Source organism: Carettochelys insculpta, chromosome 18, assembly GCF_033958435.1.
Source record: "Carettochelys insculpta isolate YL-2023 chromosome 18, ASM3395843v1, whole genome shotgun sequence".
Taxonomy (NCBI): domain Eukaryota; kingdom Metazoa; phylum Chordata; order Testudines; family Carettochelyidae; genus Carettochelys; species Carettochelys insculpta.
The window spans coordinates 9,336,768-9,360,817 of NC_134154.1; the positions used below are offsets into that span (position 1 = coordinate 9,336,768).

General features: G+C 48.1%; 1 protein-coding gene across 1 annotated transcript; it reads left to right on the forward strand.

The window, feature by feature from the left end:
• Positions 1-12,560: 12,560 nt before the first annotated feature.
• DERL3 (derlin 3) lies at positions 12,561-23,917 on the forward strand. Its single transcript, XM_075012982.1, has 7 exons — positions 12,561-12,765; positions 14,709-14,774; positions 15,378-15,451; positions 16,071-16,164; positions 19,651-19,846; positions 20,518-20,608; positions 21,205-23,917. The coding sequence occupies exons 1-7, from the start codon at positions 12,673-12,675 to the stop codon at positions 21,323-21,325; spliced, it is 735 nt and encodes a 244-aa protein (XP_074869083.1). The 5' UTR covers positions 12,561-12,672; the 3' UTR covers positions 21,326-23,917.
• The last annotated feature ends 133 nt before the right edge of the window (positions 23,918-24,050 follow it).

Sequence of the window (24,050 nt, forward strand, 5' to 3'; positions counted from 1 at the left end):
GCCCATTTATCTTTGTTGGAGAGCCTCCTTGAGGTTTGCATGTTTAACTCATGAGAGCTAATGGCTTTCTTCCTCCACCTTTGTTTTCTAACTCTTAGCTATTTGGGGTCCAATACGAAAAGGAAGAGGAAGGTGCTGAGTTCTTATTGACAGAGCTTGCTTACCTGTGACCTTGGAGAGATACACAGGAGTTCCTTGAAAAACATACAGCGGAACGAAAAATGTGAGAAAAGATTGCAAAAAGAGGTCAAGGACTAGAGGCAGTTAAACAGGAAAGAGGCACCTGATTTCTCCCACCTCCTAAACTGCTGCACATCCGGGAAATATTTCATGTAGAAATGCAAGACCAAATTTATCCCACGTGTAATTTTAGTGGACTTGCAATAGGGATTACCTGGGCTCATAGGCTACAGAGACCCTTTTCTCAGGCTTGATTTACTGGAAAGTTAGAAAACTGTGAATTGGGAGTGCTTTGTTCCATGTGGGCCTTCAAGGGGTGATTGGATTGGAGGCCAGGCTTTGAGCCAGGCCTAGCCAGCAGCCTTATAAAAAGGTAGCCACAGCAAATACTGTGAGCAGGGAACAGGGGAGTTTGCCTTGTGGGGAGCCCCATAATGTTTGGTCTTTTTCGCTTGTAGTTTGTTTCTCTTCTGCCTGTCAAGGGGACAATAAAATCTTAGGGAGCTCTCTCTGAAGAAAAGGAAAATGGATAGTGATAAGTCAGCTGTTGTGACCTGCACAGTATGTGCCATGTTTGTCTTCCTCCCAGAAGATGGCAGGGATTTCATTTGTACCAAGTGCAAGATGGTCACCGTGTTGGAAGGAAAGATTAGAGGACTTGAGGCCCAAATATCAACCCTCTGGTCCATCAGAGAAGGTGAAGACTTCCTCAGTGGAAGGCAGCATTGAATACTGCACGCACAGGAGGTGGAAGAACCAGTGAGGGCAGTACAGAACAAGGATGAAAACTGGACGCATGTAACCACTAGGAGAAGAAAGCCAACTCAGGTATCTCCTATTCCGGTGGAGGTAAGCAACTGTTTTCAGGCTCTCTGCATGGGCACTACAGTGGAGAATGCTGTGGCAGAGACCTTTCAGGGAAGTGATTAGAAGATGTCCCCACTGACTGGAAGGTATGGGATGCACAGTCCTAGGGATGAGGATTCTACAGCCACCACTCCTAAGAGAAGATGGGCGGTGGTGGTTGGGGACTCCCTCCTAAGAGGGATGGAGTCATCCATCTGCCAGCCAGACCTGGAATCTTGGGAAGCTTGCTGCTTACCAGGAGCTAGAATCCAGGATATGACAGACAGTCTTCCAAAATTCATCAAACCTTTGGCTTATTACCCCTTCCTACTTCTCCATGTAGTACTAATGACATAGAAAGAATGACCTTGAACAGATCACTGCAGATTATGTAGCACTGGGAAGGAAGATCAAAGACTATGGAGTGCAAGTGGTGCTTTCATCCATCCTCCCTGTTGAAGGAAGAGGTCCAGGTAGGGACTGTTGAATCATGGAAGTAAATGTGTGGCTATGCAAGTGGTGTCGGAGAGAGGGCTTTGCTTTCTTTGACAATAGGATTCTGTTTTGTGCACACGGATTGCTAGGAAGAGACGGGATCCACCTAACGAAAAGAGAAAAGTGCATCTTTATGGGCAGACTTGCAAACCTAGTGAGGAGGGCTTCAAACTAGGTTCATTGGGGGACAGTGACACAAGCCCTGAGGTAAGTGAGGAACTTGGGTATTGGGAAGAAACACAAGGAGAGAGGGACAACAACCAAAGACCCCTGATTCAAAAGGGGAAGGGAGGCCAATCAGCTAATTATCTAAGAGGTTTGTACACAAATGCAAGAAGCCTGGGAAACAAACAGGAGGAATTAGAAGCCCTGGCACAGGCAAAGAAGTATGAAGTAATTGGAGTCATGGAGACTGGCGGGATGATTGACATACTTGAAGCACAGTTGTGGAAGGGTATAAACTGTTCACGAAGGACAGGCAGGGGAGAAAAGGAGGAGGTGTGACACTGTGTAAGAGTACGATTGCTCAGAGCTCCAGTATATGGAGGGAGAAAAGCCAGTTGAGTGTGTCTGGGTTAAGCTTTGAGCTTTGGGTTAAGCTTATTGATGAGGGAATGGATTACACCCTCGGCAAATTTGCAGATGACACTAAGCTAGGGGGACAGGTAGATGCACCAGAGCATAGAGTAGACCTGGACAACTGGACGATTGGGCCAAAAGAAATCTGAGGAGGTTCAGCAAGGACAAGTGCAGAGTCCTGCACTTGGGATGGAAGAATCCCAAGCACAGTTACAGGCTGGAGACCGACTGGCTACATGGCAGTGCAGCAGAAAAGGACAGTGGATGAGAAGCTGGATAGGAGTCAGCAGTGTGCCCTTGTAGCCAAGAAAGCTAATGGCATATCTGGGTGCATTAGGAGCATTTTCAGCAGATCTAGAGAAGTTGTTATTCCCTTCTATTCGGTACTGGTGAGGCCACATCTGGAATACTGCATCCAGTTCTGGGGCCCGCAGTATAGAAAGAATGTGGATGCATTGGAAAGGCTCCAGCAGAGGGCAACGAAAATTATTAGGGGGCTGGAGCACATGACCCATGAGGAGAGGCTGAGGGATTTGGGCTTCTTAATTTGCAAAAGAGAAGAGTGAGGGGTGATTTGATAGCAGCCTGCAACTTCCTAAAGCAGGGCTCTAAAGGGGCTGTTCTTATTAATGACAGCCGTCAGAACAAGGAGCAAAGGTCTCAAGTTACAGAGCAGGAGGTGTAGGTTGGATATTAGGAAAAACTATTTCATCAGGAGGGTGGTGAAGCACTGGAATGTGTTACTTACAGAGCTGGTGGAACCACCATCCCTAGAGCTTTTTCAGTCCCAGCTTGACAAAGTTATAGCTGGGATGATTTAGTTGGCATTGATCCTGCTTTGAGCAGGAGGCTGGAATCGATGACCTCCTGAGGTCCCTACCAGCCCTAGGATTCTAAGATTCTGTGACTAACTGCAGTGTTTTTGAGTGCAGCTGATAATTGCCGTTAGGATTGCAAAGTGATTTAGCAATACCGTACCACTGATGGGGCTGTCTCCTGTACAGTGTTGTTGATTGCCTATGCAGATGTGTCCAGTCAGGGTTATAGCTGGAAATGGTTTGCCATTAGCCTGTCCATCAGTTCCAACATGCATCTTGCACAGTCCATTTCACAACAGATTTGATGTGGATGGGGCAGTCAAGCTAGTTTTATAGAAATCTGGGTCATAAACTCAGTGGATAGCAATTCCCAGAGGCCCTGAAATAGGATGAAAGGCGGGGAGTCAGTGAATGGCGGGAGAACCACTGTAAGTTACTGGGGAGAGTGTCCATAGTGACTCTATGTCCAGTGCCCACGTGGGCCAATAGGTCAATGCCCTAGAAATAGAATCAGTTAAGAAGCCCTGGGACAGTGAGTTTGAGCCCTTGAGACACAGACCTTCTATTTTAATTTTTGAATAAATGCCGTTTCTCTTCAATTCTCTCTAGCTTTAACTTTAGAACAGATATGCAGAACTGAGCAATTCGGATGTGGGTGTAACTCTGGAGTGCACTTATATTAATGTGCAAGAGGAAAGATCTAATTCCTGAATCCCATAAAATGTTGACATGCTAATAAAAAGATTAAATCTGTCTCTGGCTATACTGCCTCAAATGCACCCAGCTGTGTCTGAAGTCAGAAGCAAAGCAAGGTCAGGTGGGGTTGGTGTTTGCTTGGGAAGTTGCCTAAGATTTCACACCCTCTAGCCATTTCTTTTGCTTCTTCCAACACTAGGTGGCAATCTTCTCAGTGCTTTGACTTATCCCTTACCACGTGCTTCTCTTAAACCAAAAAGCAAGAAAGAACCTTGAAAAAAGAGTGGACAAGCAGAACTTATCCCGCTTTTCATCTGCCTATAAGGAGAAAATAGGAAAAATGAGGAGATTGTGAAAGTTAAAACTGCCATGCAACAAAAAAAAACAAACTAGAGAAGTTCACGGAAGGTGGGTCCATCAGTGGCTGTTAGGATGGGCAGACATGGTGTCCCTAGACTCTTTTTGCCAGAAGCTTTGGTCTCACCCAGGATGGCTGTTCTTATGACATTCCTTTTCCATCAGAACAGAGATTTTTATATTGGTCCCTGAATGTTTTGTTTGTCACTCACCTTTTCCCCTGTACAGTTAACAAGACTCAGTGTCTGTAGTGCTCACACTGAGATTGTCTGGTTTAGTAGATCGTGTCTGGCAGGGGACCTGGGAGTCGGCTGCCTGCATTCCATCTGCTGCTCTCTGGAAAGAGGTTTGGCTGGAAACTTGCCTTTGTTTCCCCAACTGTAAAATGAATATATTAGGGATGTGCCTGATGGGAGAGGCCTAATTTCTTTACCTGTCTGTCTGTTTTCTAGTGGGGGTGTAGCTAGGCTCATGCATAACATCTTGTGATGCTTAGAGAAAAGAGGCTATCAAAATGCAAAGTAAAAACTTGGGATCTGGGTATCCCCTCCAGGGGTAGATCCTATTGGAGAAGCATAAAGTGAAGAAAAAAACCCCCAAGATTGCTGTGCCAGTTTTCTCCCTCCTTATTCTGAGGGTGGTGGGCCAGCTTTGTATTCCCGCTCCATAGAGGCCACAGCTCTGTCCCAAACCCCTGGTTTACTACAACCGTGCAAAAGTCTTGGAGCCCGTGCCCTGGCTGCACATGCACTGAAGTCACCCCCTTCAAATGGAGCGTGAGTAGCTGCTCAGGAAAACAGAAATGACGGGCACTGCCTCAGTGTTTGTGCTGTGGAGAGCTGACAGCACATTCCATCACTCAGTATCTCTCCACCATTTGGTCCAGCCCTGCTGAGTGATGGGGAAGGCAGAAGGATGGCCACTGCGGGGGGCTGACGTCACCCTCTCCCTTGGAGGTGGGGATCCACATATAGTGCTTGGAAGCCCAGTGCGTGGGTGGAAACAGACGATGCCAATAGGCAGCTGAGAGACAGACCAGAATAAATATCGGGGGATAAAATAGGGTGAACTAATCCCTAGGGCCTGCAAGAGTGTGTGTGACTTGCACCTTCTGAGTTCCAGAGCTCCCAGGGGCCAGTTCGGACCTAGGTGCAGGATAGATTAGCTCTAAGCACTGCCATAAACTGCCTAGTTGTCATGGCCCCTATGGGCTTTGTGGCAGCTAAGGAGTAGCCGGGGCTCAGGACCATCTACTTGGCCCAGGTGGCCGCTTTAGAGCCAGCTTTGTATCTGCTGGAGTTAGCCTGTCTCTGCTGGTATTCCCAGGGGTCACCTATTGGCTCTTGTATCCCCCTCCTGTACCAGGATAGTCTGTGTTAAGTGGCCTCGGGGTAATCATGAAGACTTCAGTCAATTACATTGTTTGTTTTTCTATGGGGACACCCTCCTGGGTCCACTGTCCCTTCTCCCACCACACTCCCCAGCCTTTCTGGACCTAAAGGTGATGGCCTGGAGTTCACCAGCCTTGCTCTGGTTTCAACAACTGCACTGTAGGACAATAGCAACGTAGAGGGTCTAATCCTGCTCTTATGGAAGTCAGGAAGAGTTTGGTCACCTGACTAGTAGGAGCAGGATTGGGCATGATGTGCGCCTGATGCAGCCTTCTTATGTTCTTAGACCCAGACAAACCTTTCACCAGACAACTATTCCAGTGAGCTTGGCTTTTGTTACCTGCCTGGACACTCCTGTACCTCCAAACTCCCACGAACATGGGGCTGTGTCCACAACAAAGGTTATAAGCACAGGTGAAGTTCTGGGTCCACGTTCACCCTTCAGACCTGGGGTTCGCTCTACCTGTAGTCCAACACCAGCATTAATACAAGTATCCCCCACTTTGAGCTGTCAGACCACAGACAACTTCCTCAGCACTTTGGACTGAGGGGCCTTGTATCACCAAACTGTTTCAGTATCACACGTACCATCTCGGCTTATTTTTGATGCCTTTCCTGGTATTTCTCGAACTTCGCGGTCCCCTCATTTTCCAGCTGGGTTTTGTTCTTTACCAAACAGCTGTTCTGGGTGGGGATGTGAAAAGCAGAGGCTTTCTCCCCAACACTGATAACTTCATTTCCCACTAAGGAAGATATAAATGGAAATCTCCAGGCTCATTAAGAATCTGATGACAGCTTTACCTTCTTATTCAGAAACTTAACACCAGACTGATTCCCCTGTGTCTACAGCCAGAATAGTGCCAGTGTTAGTTCTGACTTCATTGGCGAGTTCTGGAAAGCAGGCTCATACTTACACCTCCAATTTAAAAGATCTTCAGTTTGAAGAGTTTTTCATAATATGTGCGACGGTTATTCAGGGAGCTGAGTCTGTCTGCCACCTGCTCAAGAACTGAACGCTCACCTCTGTTACCATCATCTCGGTTTGGAGTCAGTAACCAAAATATCAAGAACAGCCATTTTTTTTCCAATTTGGTTTAAAAAATAAAAAGCTATAATTCAAGACCCATGATGCATATGCACACGAGAGACGGTCCTTAATACATAACCTCAAACCACACTTTTTGTAAACCCCTATTTTAAGAACAATGATTCGTAATGCGATCCATGTTTGCTGCAGGACGTTCACAAATTTTTTACATATTCTATTTCCTCGCATTGTTCATGAATGTTTATACCACTGTCTGCCTTTCACGCCCAAACCTTCTCTCTCTCCTTTGGGGAACGCTAGGAGGAGTTATCCAACGTTTCAAGATTATGTATAATTTGCTATTTAGATAGGAGTGGTTTATTTTTGGGCTTTTAGAGGTTCACCGTTTATCAAAAGTAATCAAGGAGGGATTTTTGTTTCTAACTTTGCCATTATAGCATCCTTCAAGGAGAAGTCCTCAAAGAGCCATATGTGGCTCTGGAGCTTCAGGTTGCGGACCTCTGATTTAGGTGATACCCAAGGACAGAACTGGGGCAGGGCTCAGAAATGCACTGGCTGAGTGTCGGGTGGTTGAAATGTTTCTAATTGTTGTTCTTCCAGTGAACTTTTTCCTATTTGCACCCAACACTTATTCCCCTCTGAGTCACTCTGCTGCACAAGAAGAACTGGGCTTTTACTCCTGAGTGAGAATCAGTAAAAACAACCCCCTCACCCACTCCCGGATCACTGGCATTGCTGCAGCATGCAGAAGGCTCTGTAGGGAGTGATGACACACTTTTTGTCGGGGATTATGAGCACCTGCCTGGTAATCACTGGGGTTGTGATGTGATTCTGAGGCTGTAAGCAGGAGGAACAGGAAGCAATGGGAAGGTCTGAGGGTGAGAGGACTGAGGCTGTATGAAAAGCTCCTTGTGCCAGATGCCTGTGCTGTGTTCCATGCGTAGAAGTACAGAGAAATTAAAGCGAGCTGGGGGCGAATGGAAAACAGCCAGTGTGTGCCCGTGACTGAGGTGACAGAAGCAGGCTAAACAGTGTAGCCCAGCAAGGGTGGGCCTGTCACATGCCCCAAATGCTTTACTAAGCACAAAATCGGAGGGGGAATATCTAGTTTGGGATTTTCTGCTACTTTTTCATAAAGCTAAACTGGTGGCACAGATCACAAACCTACTGAAGAGCAACATTTGTAACCTCCCTTTTGGGGACCTGACAGTCACGCGAGTGCCCTACGGCTGTTGCCATGTTGCAAGAATGACCTCAAAGGATACTCTAGCTCCTGCATTCCCATGTGATTAATAATGCCTGTCTGCATCCTTGGAGCCTTTCAAGTCTGGAGCAGATGTAACCCAGACACCCAGCTGTCGTTCGCTGTCCCATGTAGTGGCACCTCGAGCACTTCACAGAGAGAGAATGTGTCCTCTCTTGCTTACACAGAGCACCACCAGCCTTCTAGCTCAAACCGTAGAGGCACTTGCACTAAGCTCTGGAAGTGCCAGGTTTGAGTCTGCCTGTGGGCAGTTACACGGTACCCACGTTCAACTGAACATCCTGTTGGGAAGCTTGGAAAGTGCTTTTCATCTCTTCCATAAATCATTTAGTTGCTGTGTGATGCCTTTGGGTAGTTTTCAGGGACCACTGCCTGGATAGAAGGGGACAAAGATGCTGGTGTCATTTCTGGTCCCTGCGCTGATCTGATAAAAGCGCTAAACAAAGAGATGTAGCCCTGTTCACTAGCCCAGCGTGAGGTTATTCAGCATAGGGGAAGCCTTGCGATTTCTCACACAACTGGGGGAGACTAGGCGAGAGGCTCCTCGGCGTGTTCTGCGTTGTGTACGTCGGACCAGCCGCACTCAGCCAAACCACCAGGGACAGGCTTTAGTCTGAAAAAAAAAAACAAAAAAAACAAAAAAACCATAGAACAGGATCACTGTTCAGCAGCCCCTCTTTGTCTGCTGCTTCAGCTCAGCTTCTTCTGAGACCCTGCTGGGGCCAGAGAGCACATCCTGGCAGGCACTAGGAAATTCTCCCAGAACTTGTGGTTCCCAGGGCTGCTACTGAAATGAACTGGTCCTTGGAGAACACCAGCTTCACTGGTGCTACGCTACTGTCATTTGTGCATCTCAGGGGTGGGGAGGTGAGGAGTTCCTATGTAAGTTTACTCAGTCCTCCTGATATAGAAGTAGGCAATCAGGCATCAAGGCTGAAAACTAGTCTGGAGGTGCAGAAGTTTACTCTTCAAAGAATCTGACGAGGGCAACTCTGTGTAACACCACATCATCCAACTAAACTGCTGCCTTCTTGGCTGCAGGGGATAGAAACCAGTCAGTCAGAGCTGGCTGGGCTTTAACAGTGCAAGCAAAGGGGCCCCCTACATGGGGCTCCTGGAGAGTACAAGACCCTTGTAGCGGGGAGCGTGCCCGAGGTTCCTGCTTGGACAGGAGCCATGGGCAGGCTGGATCTGTCCGTTTGCCATTTAACAGGCATTTGCCAACCCGACTGTCAGTTTCTGAATTTACTAACAACAGTTGCACCTCACTGTAATATTTGTTCAGAACAAGTTAGTCTATAGGTGGTGGTTTAAAATTTGCATTTAAAACGTTTAGTGGGGTGCTGAAGATTATGGAATCACATCTCTAAAAAATCCTTGGATAGATCTTTAGATGCACAATTGGAGTATTCATCTTTAAATGCTTGAATCTTCAGATACAGCGTTTTCAAAATAAATCCTTCAAAAAACCACCCTTATGTAACGGACACATTTTAATTTTAATTACTATAGTACAAAAAAACTTGGTTCCAAAAGCTTCCTGACCTTTCTGTCCGTCCCTGTAATCTTTCTCCCATCACCCTACTATTAGGTAAAGCCCTTAAAGAGCCAACACTCTTTTCTTTTCAAAGAACTGGACAAACAAGTTTCTCTTTCTTTACTTCTATTTGATGGTCTCGTTTTAAGAGACCCCTCTTGCAAAATAGTTAACTTACTAATATAGAAAATCCCTTGCTATGCTTCACAGTTTTGATAATGTATTTTTAAAGCTGATGGCTGTTCATAAACATGTCAGTTGTTACGGAGATCACACTAAGTAAATTAGTGTTCCCTTTTTCTAAAAGCAATGAACATTGTTATGAAAACTAACCCTCTGTGACTGATTAAAATAATACCTTTATTATGGCAAGTAAAACATGTAGTACACTGGACTGATTGTTTTATGAAGCCTTAACACTACATTTAAAATATAAAAATCAGCTTAAAAATAATGTTTGAGAGAATGTAAAAGACAAGAGCTGCATCCTGGATTCCATAATATTTAACATTGTATTCAGCAGGACAGCTGAACTGCCCTTACTACAGAATTTTTTGCAAATAAATCTCTCTCAGACTTCAGGGTACATCGAAAAACCCATGCCTGGCATTTTTCACTCCCAAATATAGTGCTTTTAATTAAGTTCCTTCTGCATGCCCAGTCTTCACCATCTGGCATTGCAGTGGAAAACATGCTCAATTTTCTTTAGCAAGAAAGTACCAAAGAGTGCAGAATTTTTTTTCCCAAATGTCATTTGCTTCATTTGGATTCTGGGATTTGGCTGGAAGGGAATGAGCAGAAACAGGAAGTGAAGTGTAGGGGCAGGACAGTGGGGTGTGAGCAGGGTCTGTGTGGAGTGGCTTGGGGCAGAGCAAAGGTGGAATATGGGTGGAGCCCCAGACAAAAGTAGGCAGGGGAGCTAACTTCCCCAACCAGCAGCTTCACCCACCTCCCATCATGCATGTAAGAGCAGATCAGTTGCTGCACACCAGCACCTGCTGCAGTCTTTGTAGACAAGGGCTGTACTGTATTCACAGAGCCACACGTGCCAACGCTGGTGCATTCTATGTGAGGGAGATTCTCTCTGCAGGGAGCTGCAGCTGTCTGGCCACCATGAGGTGGGCTAGGGAGCTTGGTAGAGGGACTGCAGGTTTGTATAACATTTGGTGGTGACCATAGAAAGTTCAGGTTCTGCTTCTGATCCCAGCTACCCTGAAAGTCCCCCCAACCCCCCCCCCCACATAAACACACACGCAAACACGTAAAAATGAACTGGAAACAGTAAGCGTTTAACAGTTTCTCTATATTGCACACTATCACTATTATAAGATATTTAACTAGAAACATCAACTTTATTAATTCCCTTTTGCGTATGGAAACCACCATGCATTCTTGGAGCAATTACCCTCACAAGCAAATACATTCTAAAATTAAACCTGACGTAGCCCCTTCCATTGCTGTGTTCTTCAGCAGGCAGCCAACACTTGTTGTCCTTGTTCTTCAAATGAAGTCATCCATGAGACTTGCAACGTTCAATTCAGAGGTGGAGTTCTGATGAATGTACAGAAATGTCAAATGATGGAGACATTCTTGGCCCATTGCGTTTCATGAATAATTTTTCAGACTGCAGACAACTAAAATATCACTCAGCGGTGCAGGTTGGAGGAATTGTGTAGTATATCAGGAGAACTGTACCTTGAACAGCATGTCACTCAGGCCTTCCTTTAGTTCAGGAATTGCTTTACCTCCCTCATCCAATAAGCGAGCAATGTCTTGATCTGCAAATATCACTCAGCATTTCTAAATGAAGAGAGAGCCTGCATTAATGACACCATGGAGAGCTTCAGTTATTGGGACAATGTCCTGTTTTAAGCCATTTGCTACATCAGTTGTGTGCTTCTCCAGTTTACTGCAAATGTAAATATTTCTGTTTATTAAACTCTCTTTAATAACAACTTTGCATGCATCAATGATCCCAACATAGGGATGAAAATACTCTTTGGATTCCTGAAGGTGTGAAGAAGGCTTCTATGGTCGAGCGGCTTGCACTTTCTCAAGAAGGTAGGATCACCTGTATGAAGATTTCTTTCCTTCTTGCCAGAAGTGATTGTATGACAACTCAATGCGCCTCCTACTCAATGCCTCTTGCAACAGGCTCATAACACTTGCCAATGATGTATTTTGGCTTTGAATTTTTGCATTAGCTTCTTCTACAGCATCCATACTTATACAAGAACTATTAGTGTAAAGTACATTGAAAAAGACCAAAGTTGCTGCAAGAATCCACTTCACTGCAAGCCAAATTCATCTGAAGCGTGACTAAATTAATGCAGGCAGTTCATCACGGCCTCGCAGTTGTGAAGCAGTGATTTAATTCTGGTGATCCTTCATGTCAATTTTGTTGGGCACAGTACTTGTCAAGAAGGCTCCCCTTTGCTCTGAATCCTGCCTCCCAGAAGACCCTGATGAGATCTTTCACCATTCTAAATGTATCACGACATTCTGGAACATTATGCAGGGCATGCTCTGTGGCAAGGTAAAGCAAAACGTGCAGCACAGGGCACAAATTCTGCTCTCGGTTCCTGATCCTTCACTCTGGCTTGGATCCCTGAAATAAAATATTGTCTCCAATACATTCCAAGAACTTGCTGGACAATCTGTTCCCTGCCGTTTTAACAAATACCTGGATAGTTGAACTCTCCACATGACCATGAAAACATTATTTGGTAACTTGTCCTAATTAGCTATGAACTTCTATCTGATACAACCGAGTCCTACAGATAGTCGTTACCCTATTAGGTGTGTGAAACTTCTGTGGAGGGATTAAGTATATCAGAGCACAGCTTTAGGGAACTAGGACTATACCCTGCTACGGGGAACAGATTCCCACAGATGGCAGTTTATCACAGTGGTGGTGGTAGGAAACCCCTGTCTGTCGGCATTACCTTCCGATAGCAGGATGAGGTAGCGCATCCTTACCATTAGTAAGCGTGGGCTCTCCCTATTGGTTTTGGGCGGGGGGCAGGTTCCCCTCCGCTGCGCTGATTGGTCATCTCTTCCAGACACGTGGCCCTCTCGTCTCCCGCCACAACAACAGTGCCCCTCCCAGCAGAGTAGCCCCACTCGTGCGCTATCATTGGCTCGGGGGGTCTTCTCACTCGCGGGTCTGTCCCGCCCTCCAGAGCTGCTCTTCTCCATGATTGGTTCGTCGCCGCCGCGGCTCTCACCAGTCCCCTCAGGTCAGTGTGAGTGTCTTCCGGGTTGGTCTGGCGGTGGTTGGCTGCTACGTGCTGTCTGTCGCTGCATCCCGGCGCAGTGATGGGCGAGCGAGAGCTTGAGGGGTGGGGCTTCGCCCGCCCCGCCCCGCCCCGCCCCTGTGGCTCCGCCCACAGCGCTCTGTTGGAGGGGCGGTGGCGGCTCCAGCTGCTGCCCGGAGGTCGGAGCCGGTCCAGGGCGGCGCCATGGCCTACCAGGGCTTCGCGCAGGAGTACCTGGGGATCCCGGCCGTGACGCGGGCCTACACCACCGCCTGTGTCCTCACCACCGCCGCCGTGGTAAGGGGCCCGGCCCGGGCTTCCAGGGGGCCGAGGCCGGGGTGTGCCGCGGTGCGGACAGGCTCAGACACGTGTCCCCAGCCCCGGCCGCCGCCGCCGCCCGCAGCGAGCGCCCCGCCCCGGGGCACGTGCGCGAGCTGTCAGACCCCTACGCCCCGGGCTCCCCAAAGCCGCCAGCGTCTGGCCCCGGCGCTCCGTGTTTCCCAGGCCGCCGGCCTGAGCCCCCCGAGAGTCTCCGTCCTAGTGATCGGTCCCGCGCCTTTTCCCTGTCGCCCTCCCCCGCTGCTGGGGGGAAGGGTCGGGTGTGACTTGGGCTGAGGGGCAGGTCCCTGGGCTGAGCCCTGTACCTTGGGCGCCTCTCCTGATTGCTAGGGAAGGAGGCGGACTGTGGATGTGCCACGTGCGTTTACCGGCTTGCACAGCTGGACTGGGGGTTTGCCTGCTCCTCCTTTCCTACCTGTGGTAGTGATCGGTCACCGATTTAATGAATAGCAACAAGATTTTCGTCTTCTGTGGTTATTCCCTAGGCTAAATGCGGCTAGTAGTGGCATTGGTGGGCTTGCATTTTGGGTCTCTCTCATCTTGCATGATTGGTTCTGATTGTCTCTCTGGCTTACGCTTTCTTTCCCATCTGCAGCCACGGTATAATATCTGTAATGCTCTCTGAGGCCAGACTGCTGGGTGTACTGTGGATGCTTCTATAGGCCTGCAGACAGCAGGCTATGGTTAGGTCTGCACCAGGAAAACAGTTGATTTTTGGACACGCAGTTCTAGGTACACCATTTGCGTCGCTAGAAGCACTGTATCCAAATCAACTTTCTTCCCTTGTGTAGTCTGAGCCTTGGCAGTCTCATGTTGATGTCCCTTACTCCACACGACAACATGGGGTACAGAGGTCGATGGCTGAGGCCAGAGAGGTCGATTTTTGCCGTGTCTTCACCAGAGGCACAAACTCAAACTCTGGAAGATTAACCGCATTGTGTTTGATCTTCCCGTAAGCATAGATTCACCCAGTGTTTTTCCAAACCGTCCTTGAAAATGACCATGCTAGGTAGGTGTTGGAGTAAGCAGTAAGGTCAGAGGTTGCATTTAATGTCCTCCATGAGATGGCAGGTAGGATGTGTTGGGGAGGGGAGTGCCGATGTGCTCCCTAACACATTACAGGTTAGGCAAACACCTGTCAGACATGGTCTAGATAATGCTTAGCCTTGCCATGAGTGCAGGGGACTGGACTAGATGACCTTGCAAGATCCCTTCCAGTTCTGCAATTCTTATGCAGGCACCCATTGTCCACCCAAAATTGGAAAATCAAAAGCTGCTTGCCTGAAAAAGGAGCAGCAAAGGGTGACAACAAGGAACACAGGAAGCAATTGGTACCAGTCCAGCTGCATGCATGGTAAAAGGCCAAAAGAGAATGGCTGCTCCATTTGAGCAAAAAGCAACTCATTCCCCAGTGAAAACACTTCCTATATTTCAGCTCCCCTGTAGCGATAGGCTTCTTTCAGTCTCCAGCAAATTCTACCTTTATCTGCAAATTGCTTGCACTAAGATCCTTCTGTTGAAACAGTTTGACCATTCTAACTCCATCTGTCTGTTTATCCTTTCCCTTGTTCCTCTGCTGTGAGATCTGTCCTGGACCTGTTCCTCTTTCCCTCAAGCCTCCAGCCTTGGCTGATGTCTTGCCCCTTTCGACCTTCCCAACATCATTAAAAACCCAAAACGAAACCCCTCCCCTGGTTTGTCAGCCAGCATAGAAACCTGAGTAGCTGTGTATCCCAACTGTTGTGTCCTTTGTCCTCCCTATCCCTTTCTGCATCACTTCATGCTGTCGTGCCATGTGTAAAATTTAAGTGATCTCTTTCTTAGGGGCGAAGTGTGGTATAAACAACTGCTTCTCATGTCTCACTCCGTGGCTGAACAGTTTCTCTCTTGGCTTCTTTCAGCAGTTAGAATTCATCACCCCTTTCCAGCTGTATTTCAACCCAGATCTGATTTTCAGAAGGTTCCAGGTGAGAGTCTCTTCTTTTACGGGGGTAGTTTTGTGCAGAGTCCCTCGCGCTCTTCCTAGCCTGATGATCCAGAGATTCTGTGAGCTGGAGGTGAAGCCAGCGGCAGCCAGCCCAGCTCCCTATTGGCTTATCACAAGGAGCCCTACTTGGCCTGGAGAAGCTTCTTTACTCCAGATACTCTCTTGTCCTCTCCCTGGTGAAAGTGGCCGCTCGGCCTTGTGGGACTTTCTCACTAGTAGACACTGTGTTCTTTGGGTCCCTTTCCTGCTTTCCTCAGTCCAGTCCCCTTTCAAGATGAAGGTTGGGTGAGATTTATGAGTATCTAGTCTCCTGAGGCTGGATGGGGGAATGGTCTCCTTCAGGAAGGAGTCTTGACTCGCGTGGTGGGATCATAAGTTGTCCCTTCTTTTTAGAAGTGTGGAAATCTCTCACAAAGGGGGTCCTGAGAGGGTAACAGGAATCCATGGGAGGTATCTCATACAATGGTGGTGGTTTGCTAAGAGGGCAAATAGCATATGGAGGCAGCTAGGTGCATGGGGGCCTTCCATATCGCAAAGCAATATGGTTGCCCATCTTGTTCTTTTCCTGTCTCTTCTCTTGCAGATTTGGAGGCTGATCACCAACTTCCTCTTTTTTGGGCCCTTGGGATTCAGTTTCTTTTTCAACATGATATTTTTGTATCCTTTGGTCTCAGCAGCACTTTCAGCTCCCTTTTCGTTTTTAAATTTGACTCGTCACTCACCAAACATCCCGATCTAGCTGGCTTGTCTCATCATCAGTGCTGGGCTGTAGAGTTCCCCTTCCTCAGGTCTTTGCCAATCTGCATTCAAAGTCAGCTACTGGGTAGGGATGCTGCAAAGCCGGTTGGTCTCTTGGGATGGGAGATGGCCAAGCTCGCTGCTGAAGAGACCAGGTTAGTCAGTCGCTCACTCTGCCATCCAACAGACCTGTCTGGCTGGGGCAGTTGTCCTTGAGGAATGGCTAGGGTGGTGTCAGTGAGACAGGCAGCATTAGCTGCTGCCAGGGACTACAAGCTCTGCCAGCTCCTGTAGCTGTGCTGTCTTTCCGCTGCCAGTGCAGTGTGACTTCTGCAACTTGCTGAACAGAGCTGAGTATGTAACTTGCTTTGACCCTGAGTGACCAGACAAATCTCATCTGGCTCTGGGCTTGGGCAGCTGCCTGGCAGCTTCCTTTAATGAAACTGTTTGTGGGTAACACCTGGGACTCAGCCAGTGACACAAAGCAGTCGGCTGTTAAGTTTCCTATACTGCAAACTCTTTTGTTTCCCGCTTTCAGGTACAGATATTGCCGAATGCTGGAGGAAGGCTCCTTTCGGGGAAGGACTGCAGACTTCGTCTTTATGTTTCTCTTTGGGGGATTTCTCATGACAGTATCCTTAGTCTGAGTTGGTCAACTCTGGGCTGCTGTCCCGTGATACTCTGTGTGAATAAGCTGCCATTTTCTCTGATCTCTCGTACAAAGAACCTTCTTAAGCTTTTTTGTGTGCCTCTTTGTTGTGGTTGGCTTTACCTTAAGGTGGAATAGGGAGGCAATGTCTACACAGTAGGGAGCGATTTTTGGGATACTGCCATATCCTGAAATAGCTGCACTGCGTCTGTACAACATGCCGGTCATTTTGAAATAACAGGCACGCTATTTCGACATCCCTGGACACCCCATTGCAGGAGGAATAAGGGATGCCTCGAAACAGCGCTTTATTTTGACACAGGCTATTTCAGCACGTGGCGCTATTTCAAAGTTGACTCCAAATAAGCTACGCAATTTGCATAGCTTTTTTTGAGTTTAGGTTGTTGTGTAGAGGTAACCAGACTGCAGAGTGGCAAAATACACACTGTGCAGGATATGAAACAAACCCTGGAGCCACGTGGCTGGAAGATGCAAGTGCTGTTTATGGGATGGCTCTTCACATGTTACAGCCTCTGTCTGTGTGGGCTCTGAAGTAGTGGGCTAGAAATTCCCCTAGGTTATTCCCTTTGTTCTACACATCTGTTCTTCCTCATCTGGCTTCAAAAGGACACATCTAACTACAAAAATTAGCTGTGGTTTTCTCGGTGACCACAGAAGCACTGCTGTATTTACAGAAGACACACACACAATGTGGCACTTTTGTACTTGTGGGTGCAGGAAGCTGTTTGAGCAATAGGTTTAGTGAGAATTGGAGCCAGTTAGTTGTTACCAGCTAACAGAAAGCCTTTAGTAACCCAACTGAGCTATTAGGTTCTTGATTCCACATCTCTGTCCTGAGCCATGCTGTTGTCACGGGGAAACCACAGCATGGTAAGGGTTTGCATTGGAGTGTCTAAGCAATTGGCTAACTTTGAGAACATAACATAAGAACGGCCATTACTGTATCAGACCAAGGGTCCATCTAGCCCAGCATCCCATCTGTTGACAGTGGCCAGTGCCAGGTGCCCCAGAAGGGGTAAACGGAAAACAATGATCAAGTGACTTGTCTCCTGCCATCCATCTCCAGTCCCTGACAGACAGAGGCTAGGAACACCATTCCTACCCCTGGCTAATGTCCTTTTATGGACCTAACCTCCATAAATTTATCTAGCTCTTTGAACTCTCTTAGAGAGGTATTCAGACATTAAGCCCCAAGCAACCCAGTGTATGTGGGGGGGAAGAGGCATTCTCCTATTGAGCTGAAGGCAGAACTTGCCCATAAATCTTGATCAGCTTGTGTAGCATAAGCCTCTGCACTGTTTATAGTTCCTGGGTGTCACCAGGGCTACTTCTGATTAATTTTTTTTTATTTTGGGGGTACCTAATGTGAACATTGTTTTAAGCTTGAAACCGTTTTCGTATAAGAAAAAGGACAAGGACCAAAATCCCTCTGCAGATAAACTTTCTGGAGTTACTGTTGCTGAATGCACTTAGGAGGCTGTTGCTGCTTATTTCCACCTGGACATCTGTTTACCACCAGCTGCACTCTTCCTCTAAAGCTATTTGTATGTTCATATGTAAATACTGAGCACAGTTGCACATCCTGCTGCTGTGTCTGTAAGTGCTTAGCAAGGCGAATGCTGCTGAAGCTGTGATGGCCACCTCGTGATTGGCCAGGCCTGTGTCCCTGCACGTGGTGGGAGGAATAATGGGGAAGCAAAGCTTCACCTCTGAAAACCTGCAGCTAGCCGGATGTTAGAAACATGTTAGAATGTTAGCATGTTAGAAACAACCCAACCTTTTCTCTTGGCAAGGAAGGGAATTCATTTGTGGGGGGCAGAGGGGGAGGGGGAGAAAAAAAAAGCTGTAGTTTCTTTGACAGAACTCTCTTGCACAGGACAAATGTGATCAGCTTGGATGAAGACCAAGAGTAGGCACTTGCTGGCACCCAAAACAGGACATTTAACTTTGAGAAGGGGCCTGGCTAGCTAAGCCTTGTAATGGGGTACAGAACTGCTCCCATACTGGGTCTGCAATTCAGTCTTCACCCAGGAGTAGTTATAACCCTCTGGTGCTGCTTCAGAGCCCTAGGAGGGATGTTGGCTCAGTCCATTTCCTGCTGGACTAGTAATTAAATCCAGCACGGCACACTAATGGGCATTCTCTGCAAAGGAGGAGGAAGAGCTTGTCATGGCTATTGGTCTACCACTCCTCAACCTTGGAAGGCAGCTTGGTCTTGTGGGCAGGCCATGGTGGAGGGAGTTGGTGGAGAGTACTTCTGCTTTGCAATCAAGCATTGATTCATGGGGAGGCAGGCACGTTCACCTCTCGCTCTTGCTCCTAGCTTCCCCAAAGGGAGAAAGCATGATGTCTACTTTGCCACCTTTGCAAAATGCATAGAGCTCTTTTGAGGAAGAGCAGCGGTGAGGGGGTAACAAACAGTCCTGCCCCAGTCTCTGAAGACTTCCGAGGGCATCAGGCCATTGGTCAAATCCAGTAGCACTAAATTCATGCTCTCTAGATTATAGGAGAAAATTAACAAACTTGGGGTCTCATAAGATGAGCTGGTAGATGTTGGACACTCCCCACCATGACAGTTTGGAGGCAGGAATAATCAGTTTGAACCCCTGGGAGAACCCTTGGGCTCTTCCTGTGCAAACGGTTGCTTGTCCTATACCTGTCCTGGGGAGGAACGTGCACTTCAGAAGAATGACCTGCTGCCACTGCTGCTATTACAGAGAATTGTGTACAAAGTGGGGGTCAGTGTGAGGACTGCCCCCTTTTACAGGAGAGGGATGAAGTTCTGTGGGGTGGACCTGCTAACTTGGACAAAATGAGGGGATGTGTCCCCTGCACCCAGACAGGTCCTGCTCACAGCTGTGTAGGAGACCGGGTCCAAAGGAACCTGTCATGTTCAGGCTCCCCTCTTGCACATTGGGTTTCGGCTACACCCCTGGAACCTGTTAACATCTAACGCTGAAGCCTTGCAATGGCTTGGTGCAGTAATTAGGTCTCTTCCACAGCGCACAAAACTTAGGCTGTTAAAGCACGGTGGCCAGTGCAGGAGAATTGTCCTGCTGCAGGGGAGACCAGTGTCTAGGAAAGTGGAGGGGGCTGCAGGGGTGAGAGTGCAGGAGCCTGTGCCAGGCAGCACAGAAGAGTGCAGTTGCAAATGACACAGCGTCAACGAATGTTTTGTGACCTGGGGAAGGGGCGGAGGCAGAGCTGGGCCAAGGGCTTGGGCTGCCCGAGCCTGTCCAAGTAGCCGGCCGTCACGTGGGCTCTCGCTCACATAGTTGACACCAGCACTCTGAAAGCCGCAGCCAGCCGCTGCCTGTATCGGCCTAACCTGTCAGAACTTGAGACATGTCTGGGGCTGAGGCTAGCGTGCGTTTGTTTGCTATCCTGCTGCTTTGGTGTGTGGCGTAAGCAGAGTAGGCTGCTGGCTCCTTGACTCAGTAGTTCTCAGCTCTTCGGCCTCTTTGCCAGCCTCTTTTTCCTGGGCCAGGCTTTCACCATCATGCTGGTGTACGTATGGAGCCGCAGGAACCCTTACATCCGCATGAACTTCTTTGGGCTGCTCAACTTCCAGGCACCCTTCCTGCCCTGGGTTCTGATGGGATTCTCCCTGCTGCTGGGCAATTCCATCATCATTGATTTGTTGGGTAAGAGCTCACTGAGCAGCCCTTGGAAGGTTGGCTGTTGTGTTTGTACAGCTTTCCCAGCTGTGACTGTAGCAGTAGGTGTTACGGGGCTTGGGGTCCTCTATGTTCATGATCCACCCTGTCTCAAAGGAGTACTGCTGGCCTCGTCCGAGTGCCACAGACACGCAAGCTCAATCTCACTCATGAATTAAGTGCACTTTGAATAGCACCTGCATCTTGTGCCTGTGAAGCAACAACTAGCCTGGGGAGGTGGGGATGGTGTCATCTATGAATCCACAGCAGAGCTGCATCAGCTGACTCTCCAGTAATGGAGAGCTTTAAGCTGAAACTCATTCCCCCCCCGCCATCCTTCTGCCCTCCCAGTTTTTGCCATAGCAGTTCCTGGTTCTTCATTTTACTGTCTCTATCCAGAGTTCTCTGCAGCCATGCTTTATTGTGGAGTAGAAAGCTACTGAAAGCCAGTGCCTTGCTAAAGGTGAGCACACAGCCAATGGGGAGACTCTCAGAGCTTGTCCCCTGGAGAGGCAGAGACAATGCAGTTGTCTGCTTGGAAAATTGCTTCCAGGTAGCTTTTTTTTGCCTGTCTCAGTGAGCAAATAGCTGTTGTCCGCCCAAGCCCCAGGGAGGAGGCATGTCTCAGGGTAATAATTTTGCCCTCATCTTCTCTACAGGAATTGCAGTGGGTCACATCTACTATTTCCTTGAAGATGTTTTTCCCAACCAGCCTGGAGGGAAGAAGTTGCTGCTTACTCCAGGATTCCTGTAAGTGAAACGTTAGTCATCTTTCCTGGGGCCGGTGCGTCGCCAGCTCCCAAGGGTTTTCACCAATACAAAATAACTAAACCTGCCTCAGTGCTGGGAACACTCCAGACCTCACTGCGGGGCTAGTCATGCCTTGAAACAAGTCAAGAACCAGGTTGCAAAGGCTGACAGCTCTTCACTGCCACCAGTGCCTGCTGTGGAAAGTATCACATGCCTCAGACTACTGTGCTAAGTGATCTTGACATGCTCAGCTGCTACTTCTGTGCACTGACTCAGGCCCTTGTTCCTGGGAGTCAGGTTTGCTACAGAAGGAAGTGACTCTTATCCACCACTTACCATGCCATGAGGGAAGCACTCTGCTTGATACCTTAAGTACAATGCACTCATAACTGTGGATAAAGTTGTTGAGGAGGTTAGCAGCAGCACCTTTGTTTCCCTGCCTCAGCTGAGGCCAAGGCACCATGAAAGTCGCCCCCACTCCCCCTGCAGTGCTGAGTGAGGCTTGGCTCCTAGAAGGGATGGGGATGGCTTTTGTCCCCCTCAGGCCTAATTTGTCCTCTTCACTTCTTTTTGTGGGCGGGCCTGGTCCCTGCCAGGAAGCTGGTATTTGACACTCCTGAAGAGGATCCCAACTACAACCCCCTTCCTGAGGATCAGCCAGCGAACTTGCCAGGAGTTGAGCAAGACCAGAACCAGCAGCAGCCGCCGCCTCAGTAGCAGGGGAGAACTTGCTCTCCCTCACCTGACCAAATTCTTCTCCTTCCTGCTGGACTGGTACTGTGCCCTGGGCAGAGGGAGGCTTTGCAATGGACAGATGTTACCCGAACAGCAGTTGTGGACACTATTTTAGTCTGTATTAACAGCTGGCTGTTCCCTGGGGATAGCCTATTTCCCAAGGTCTCCAGAGTGTCTTATGTACAACCGGAACAGTGTAATGTACATGGAAGTGGTGTAAGGAGGGGGTAGAAACTAGCCCCCTGGCCCCAAAACTGTAGTAAATCACACAGCAGTCTGGGCCTCTGAACCATTCCTCCGTCTAGCTCTGCTGGACCCCGTGTCGAGTCAGCTGTCGCTTTGGTAACACACTCCCATACTCGCCTTCCCAAGGGGCTCCATGGCTTGTTTTTAGGCCATGGAAACGTTGGAGCACTAACAATGGCCGTGTCCTGTCTCTCTCCAGACTGGTGCTTGGGGTGCTCATTGCCTCAGTTCTGCTCTTGCCCCTCTTCCCTCCCCCTCATTCCCCAGGTTTTTCAGTGGCAGTGTGGCAGGCAGGCAAAGCCCTAGCCACTGGCTGGGACGCAATCACTTAAGCCACGAAACAGCCAGGGCTTCAGCCTCTGGCAAAAGTTACTTTGATTCAGCTCATAGGAGGGAAGACAGACTAGTGCATCTGCCCAGCTAGGGAGAGTCCCACCGCAAGGCTAGAGAGTTTGCCTGCCCAAAAGATTGAATGCTGCAGGAAGAGGGTCAGGGAGATGGAGGATGTTTAAATACAGCAGCAAGGCCCTTTGAATGTAACTGGCACAGGTGTGTTCTAGGATATGCCTCCAGGCTCTAACAGTGCTCAAAGCTGTCGGGCTCTTCTAAATATTGTACAGGGAGTAAATGTTACGTCACTAAATTTAAACAAGGTTTACCTCTGTACAGCCCAGCAATAAGTTTTAAGCCTTAGCTACAGCTACAAAGTTACAATGCTTTAAATGCTAGCTGCATTGAACCAGGGCAACTGCCTGTGACCTACATCCAAAAGTTAGACTGATTTAACTTAACCTGCTAGGATCCACACCAGGTTGTACCAGTTAAACTAAACAATTGTAAGGGGGTAGACTAGGCCTATGTGTTTCTTTCAAAGCAAAAAGCCCTTCACAGCTGGCCTGTATCATAGTGCTGTGGAAGCCTGTAACCATCAAGAGCCAGGAGACCCTGGAATTAAACAGTAATGAGTAACTAGCATCTAGTTAGAAGTGAAACAGTGCAGGAGCCATCATGCAAGGAAAGCATAGAGCTCAGCCATATAATCAATTCTCTGCTGTTTGTCAAGTACTGCTATCGAGAGACTGAAGCCTCCTCACCCCAAAGTAAACTTGATCTTTGTGCCTACAAAATGAGAAATCCATTGTAATCCAGTTCCTTTCCAGGCACAGGCATGTAAGGAAATTTACTTATGGAGTCATAGAAATTTGAAGTTTAGTTGTGTATGAATACAGCTTTTGGCTAGAGGAAGTTACCCCCTGTTGGACCAACCTTTTGACAGAAGGTAAGAGGCAAAGAATAACCCATGGATAGCACAGTTGGTGAGGATAGAGGTTAAGACTGCAGTGATAGTTACCAGGTTTGCAAGTTCATGGCGTCTGCAAACTCCTGACATCTAAGTTTTTGTTCTTCTCTTCCCCCAGACTCAGAAACCCATTTGTTTTCAAACAGCTATGAACTGAGTCTGCCCTGGTGCAAGATGAAGTATGGTAATATTAATGCTAAAAATCTTCCAACAAGGCTAAAAGTGTGGGTGAGCTGTGTTACACAGCCCCCGAAAGGCTGTGATGCCCATCTCAGATTGCTAATGTCATCTGCCCTGCTTGCAACATTCTCCTGGCTCTTCCAGGAGGAGACTGCAAACCCTAGCAATGCAGCCAACAAGCCATCGGCTTGGTTCTGACTACATAAATAAAAATAAAAGCTGACACTGCTGTATCTTGTTATAAAAACAGCTGAATTAAGCTCTCCCTGGGAAAGGGCAAGTCTCTGCTTCCTCACCCTTAGTGTCCTGCCACCCAAATGTTAAAGGCATGTGTGAATGCAGCTTTTGCCCATGGGATAGCTTAGTTAATTCATTAGCTGCAAGGGAGGGACTGACTGCACAGAATCCTGCATAGAGGTCAGTGGCTTTTTACTGAAGATGCAATTTTAGCAACTGAAATGCAGTCTCTCTTCTGGGAATTTTGGTGTATTCTCCCAACTCAGGTTTCCTACTAACACTCCAACCATAGACAGAGATGAACTTAAAAGCTTAATGAAAGCCATGGACTAACATGCTCACTGAGCAAACTAGCCAGCCTCCATTCGCTGAGCCCATTCTCAACAGCCAGGGCTGGTTTTGATCACACTGACTACACTAAACATCTGTAATTCCTTCACAAGCCAAAAAGCGTTAACATTCTATGTAGTCCTCGTCGTCTCCGCCAGTCCCATCTAACTGCAGCACAAAGACCAGTCCTCTGGTAAAAGACTAGGACAGGGCACAATTCCCTTTGAAGCCAACTGGATCTATTCCAAATGAGGTGATAGTCCCTATCAAGTATGAACATCCAGCTCTTGCTCAGCTGCAGGGCAAGAGGGTGGCTGGAGACAGCCTGTGCAGCTCCAACACCTCATGCTTACACATCAGACTGCTTGACTGGCAGGAGACAAGCACTGGGAGCTGGCCGTCTCATGCGTATGT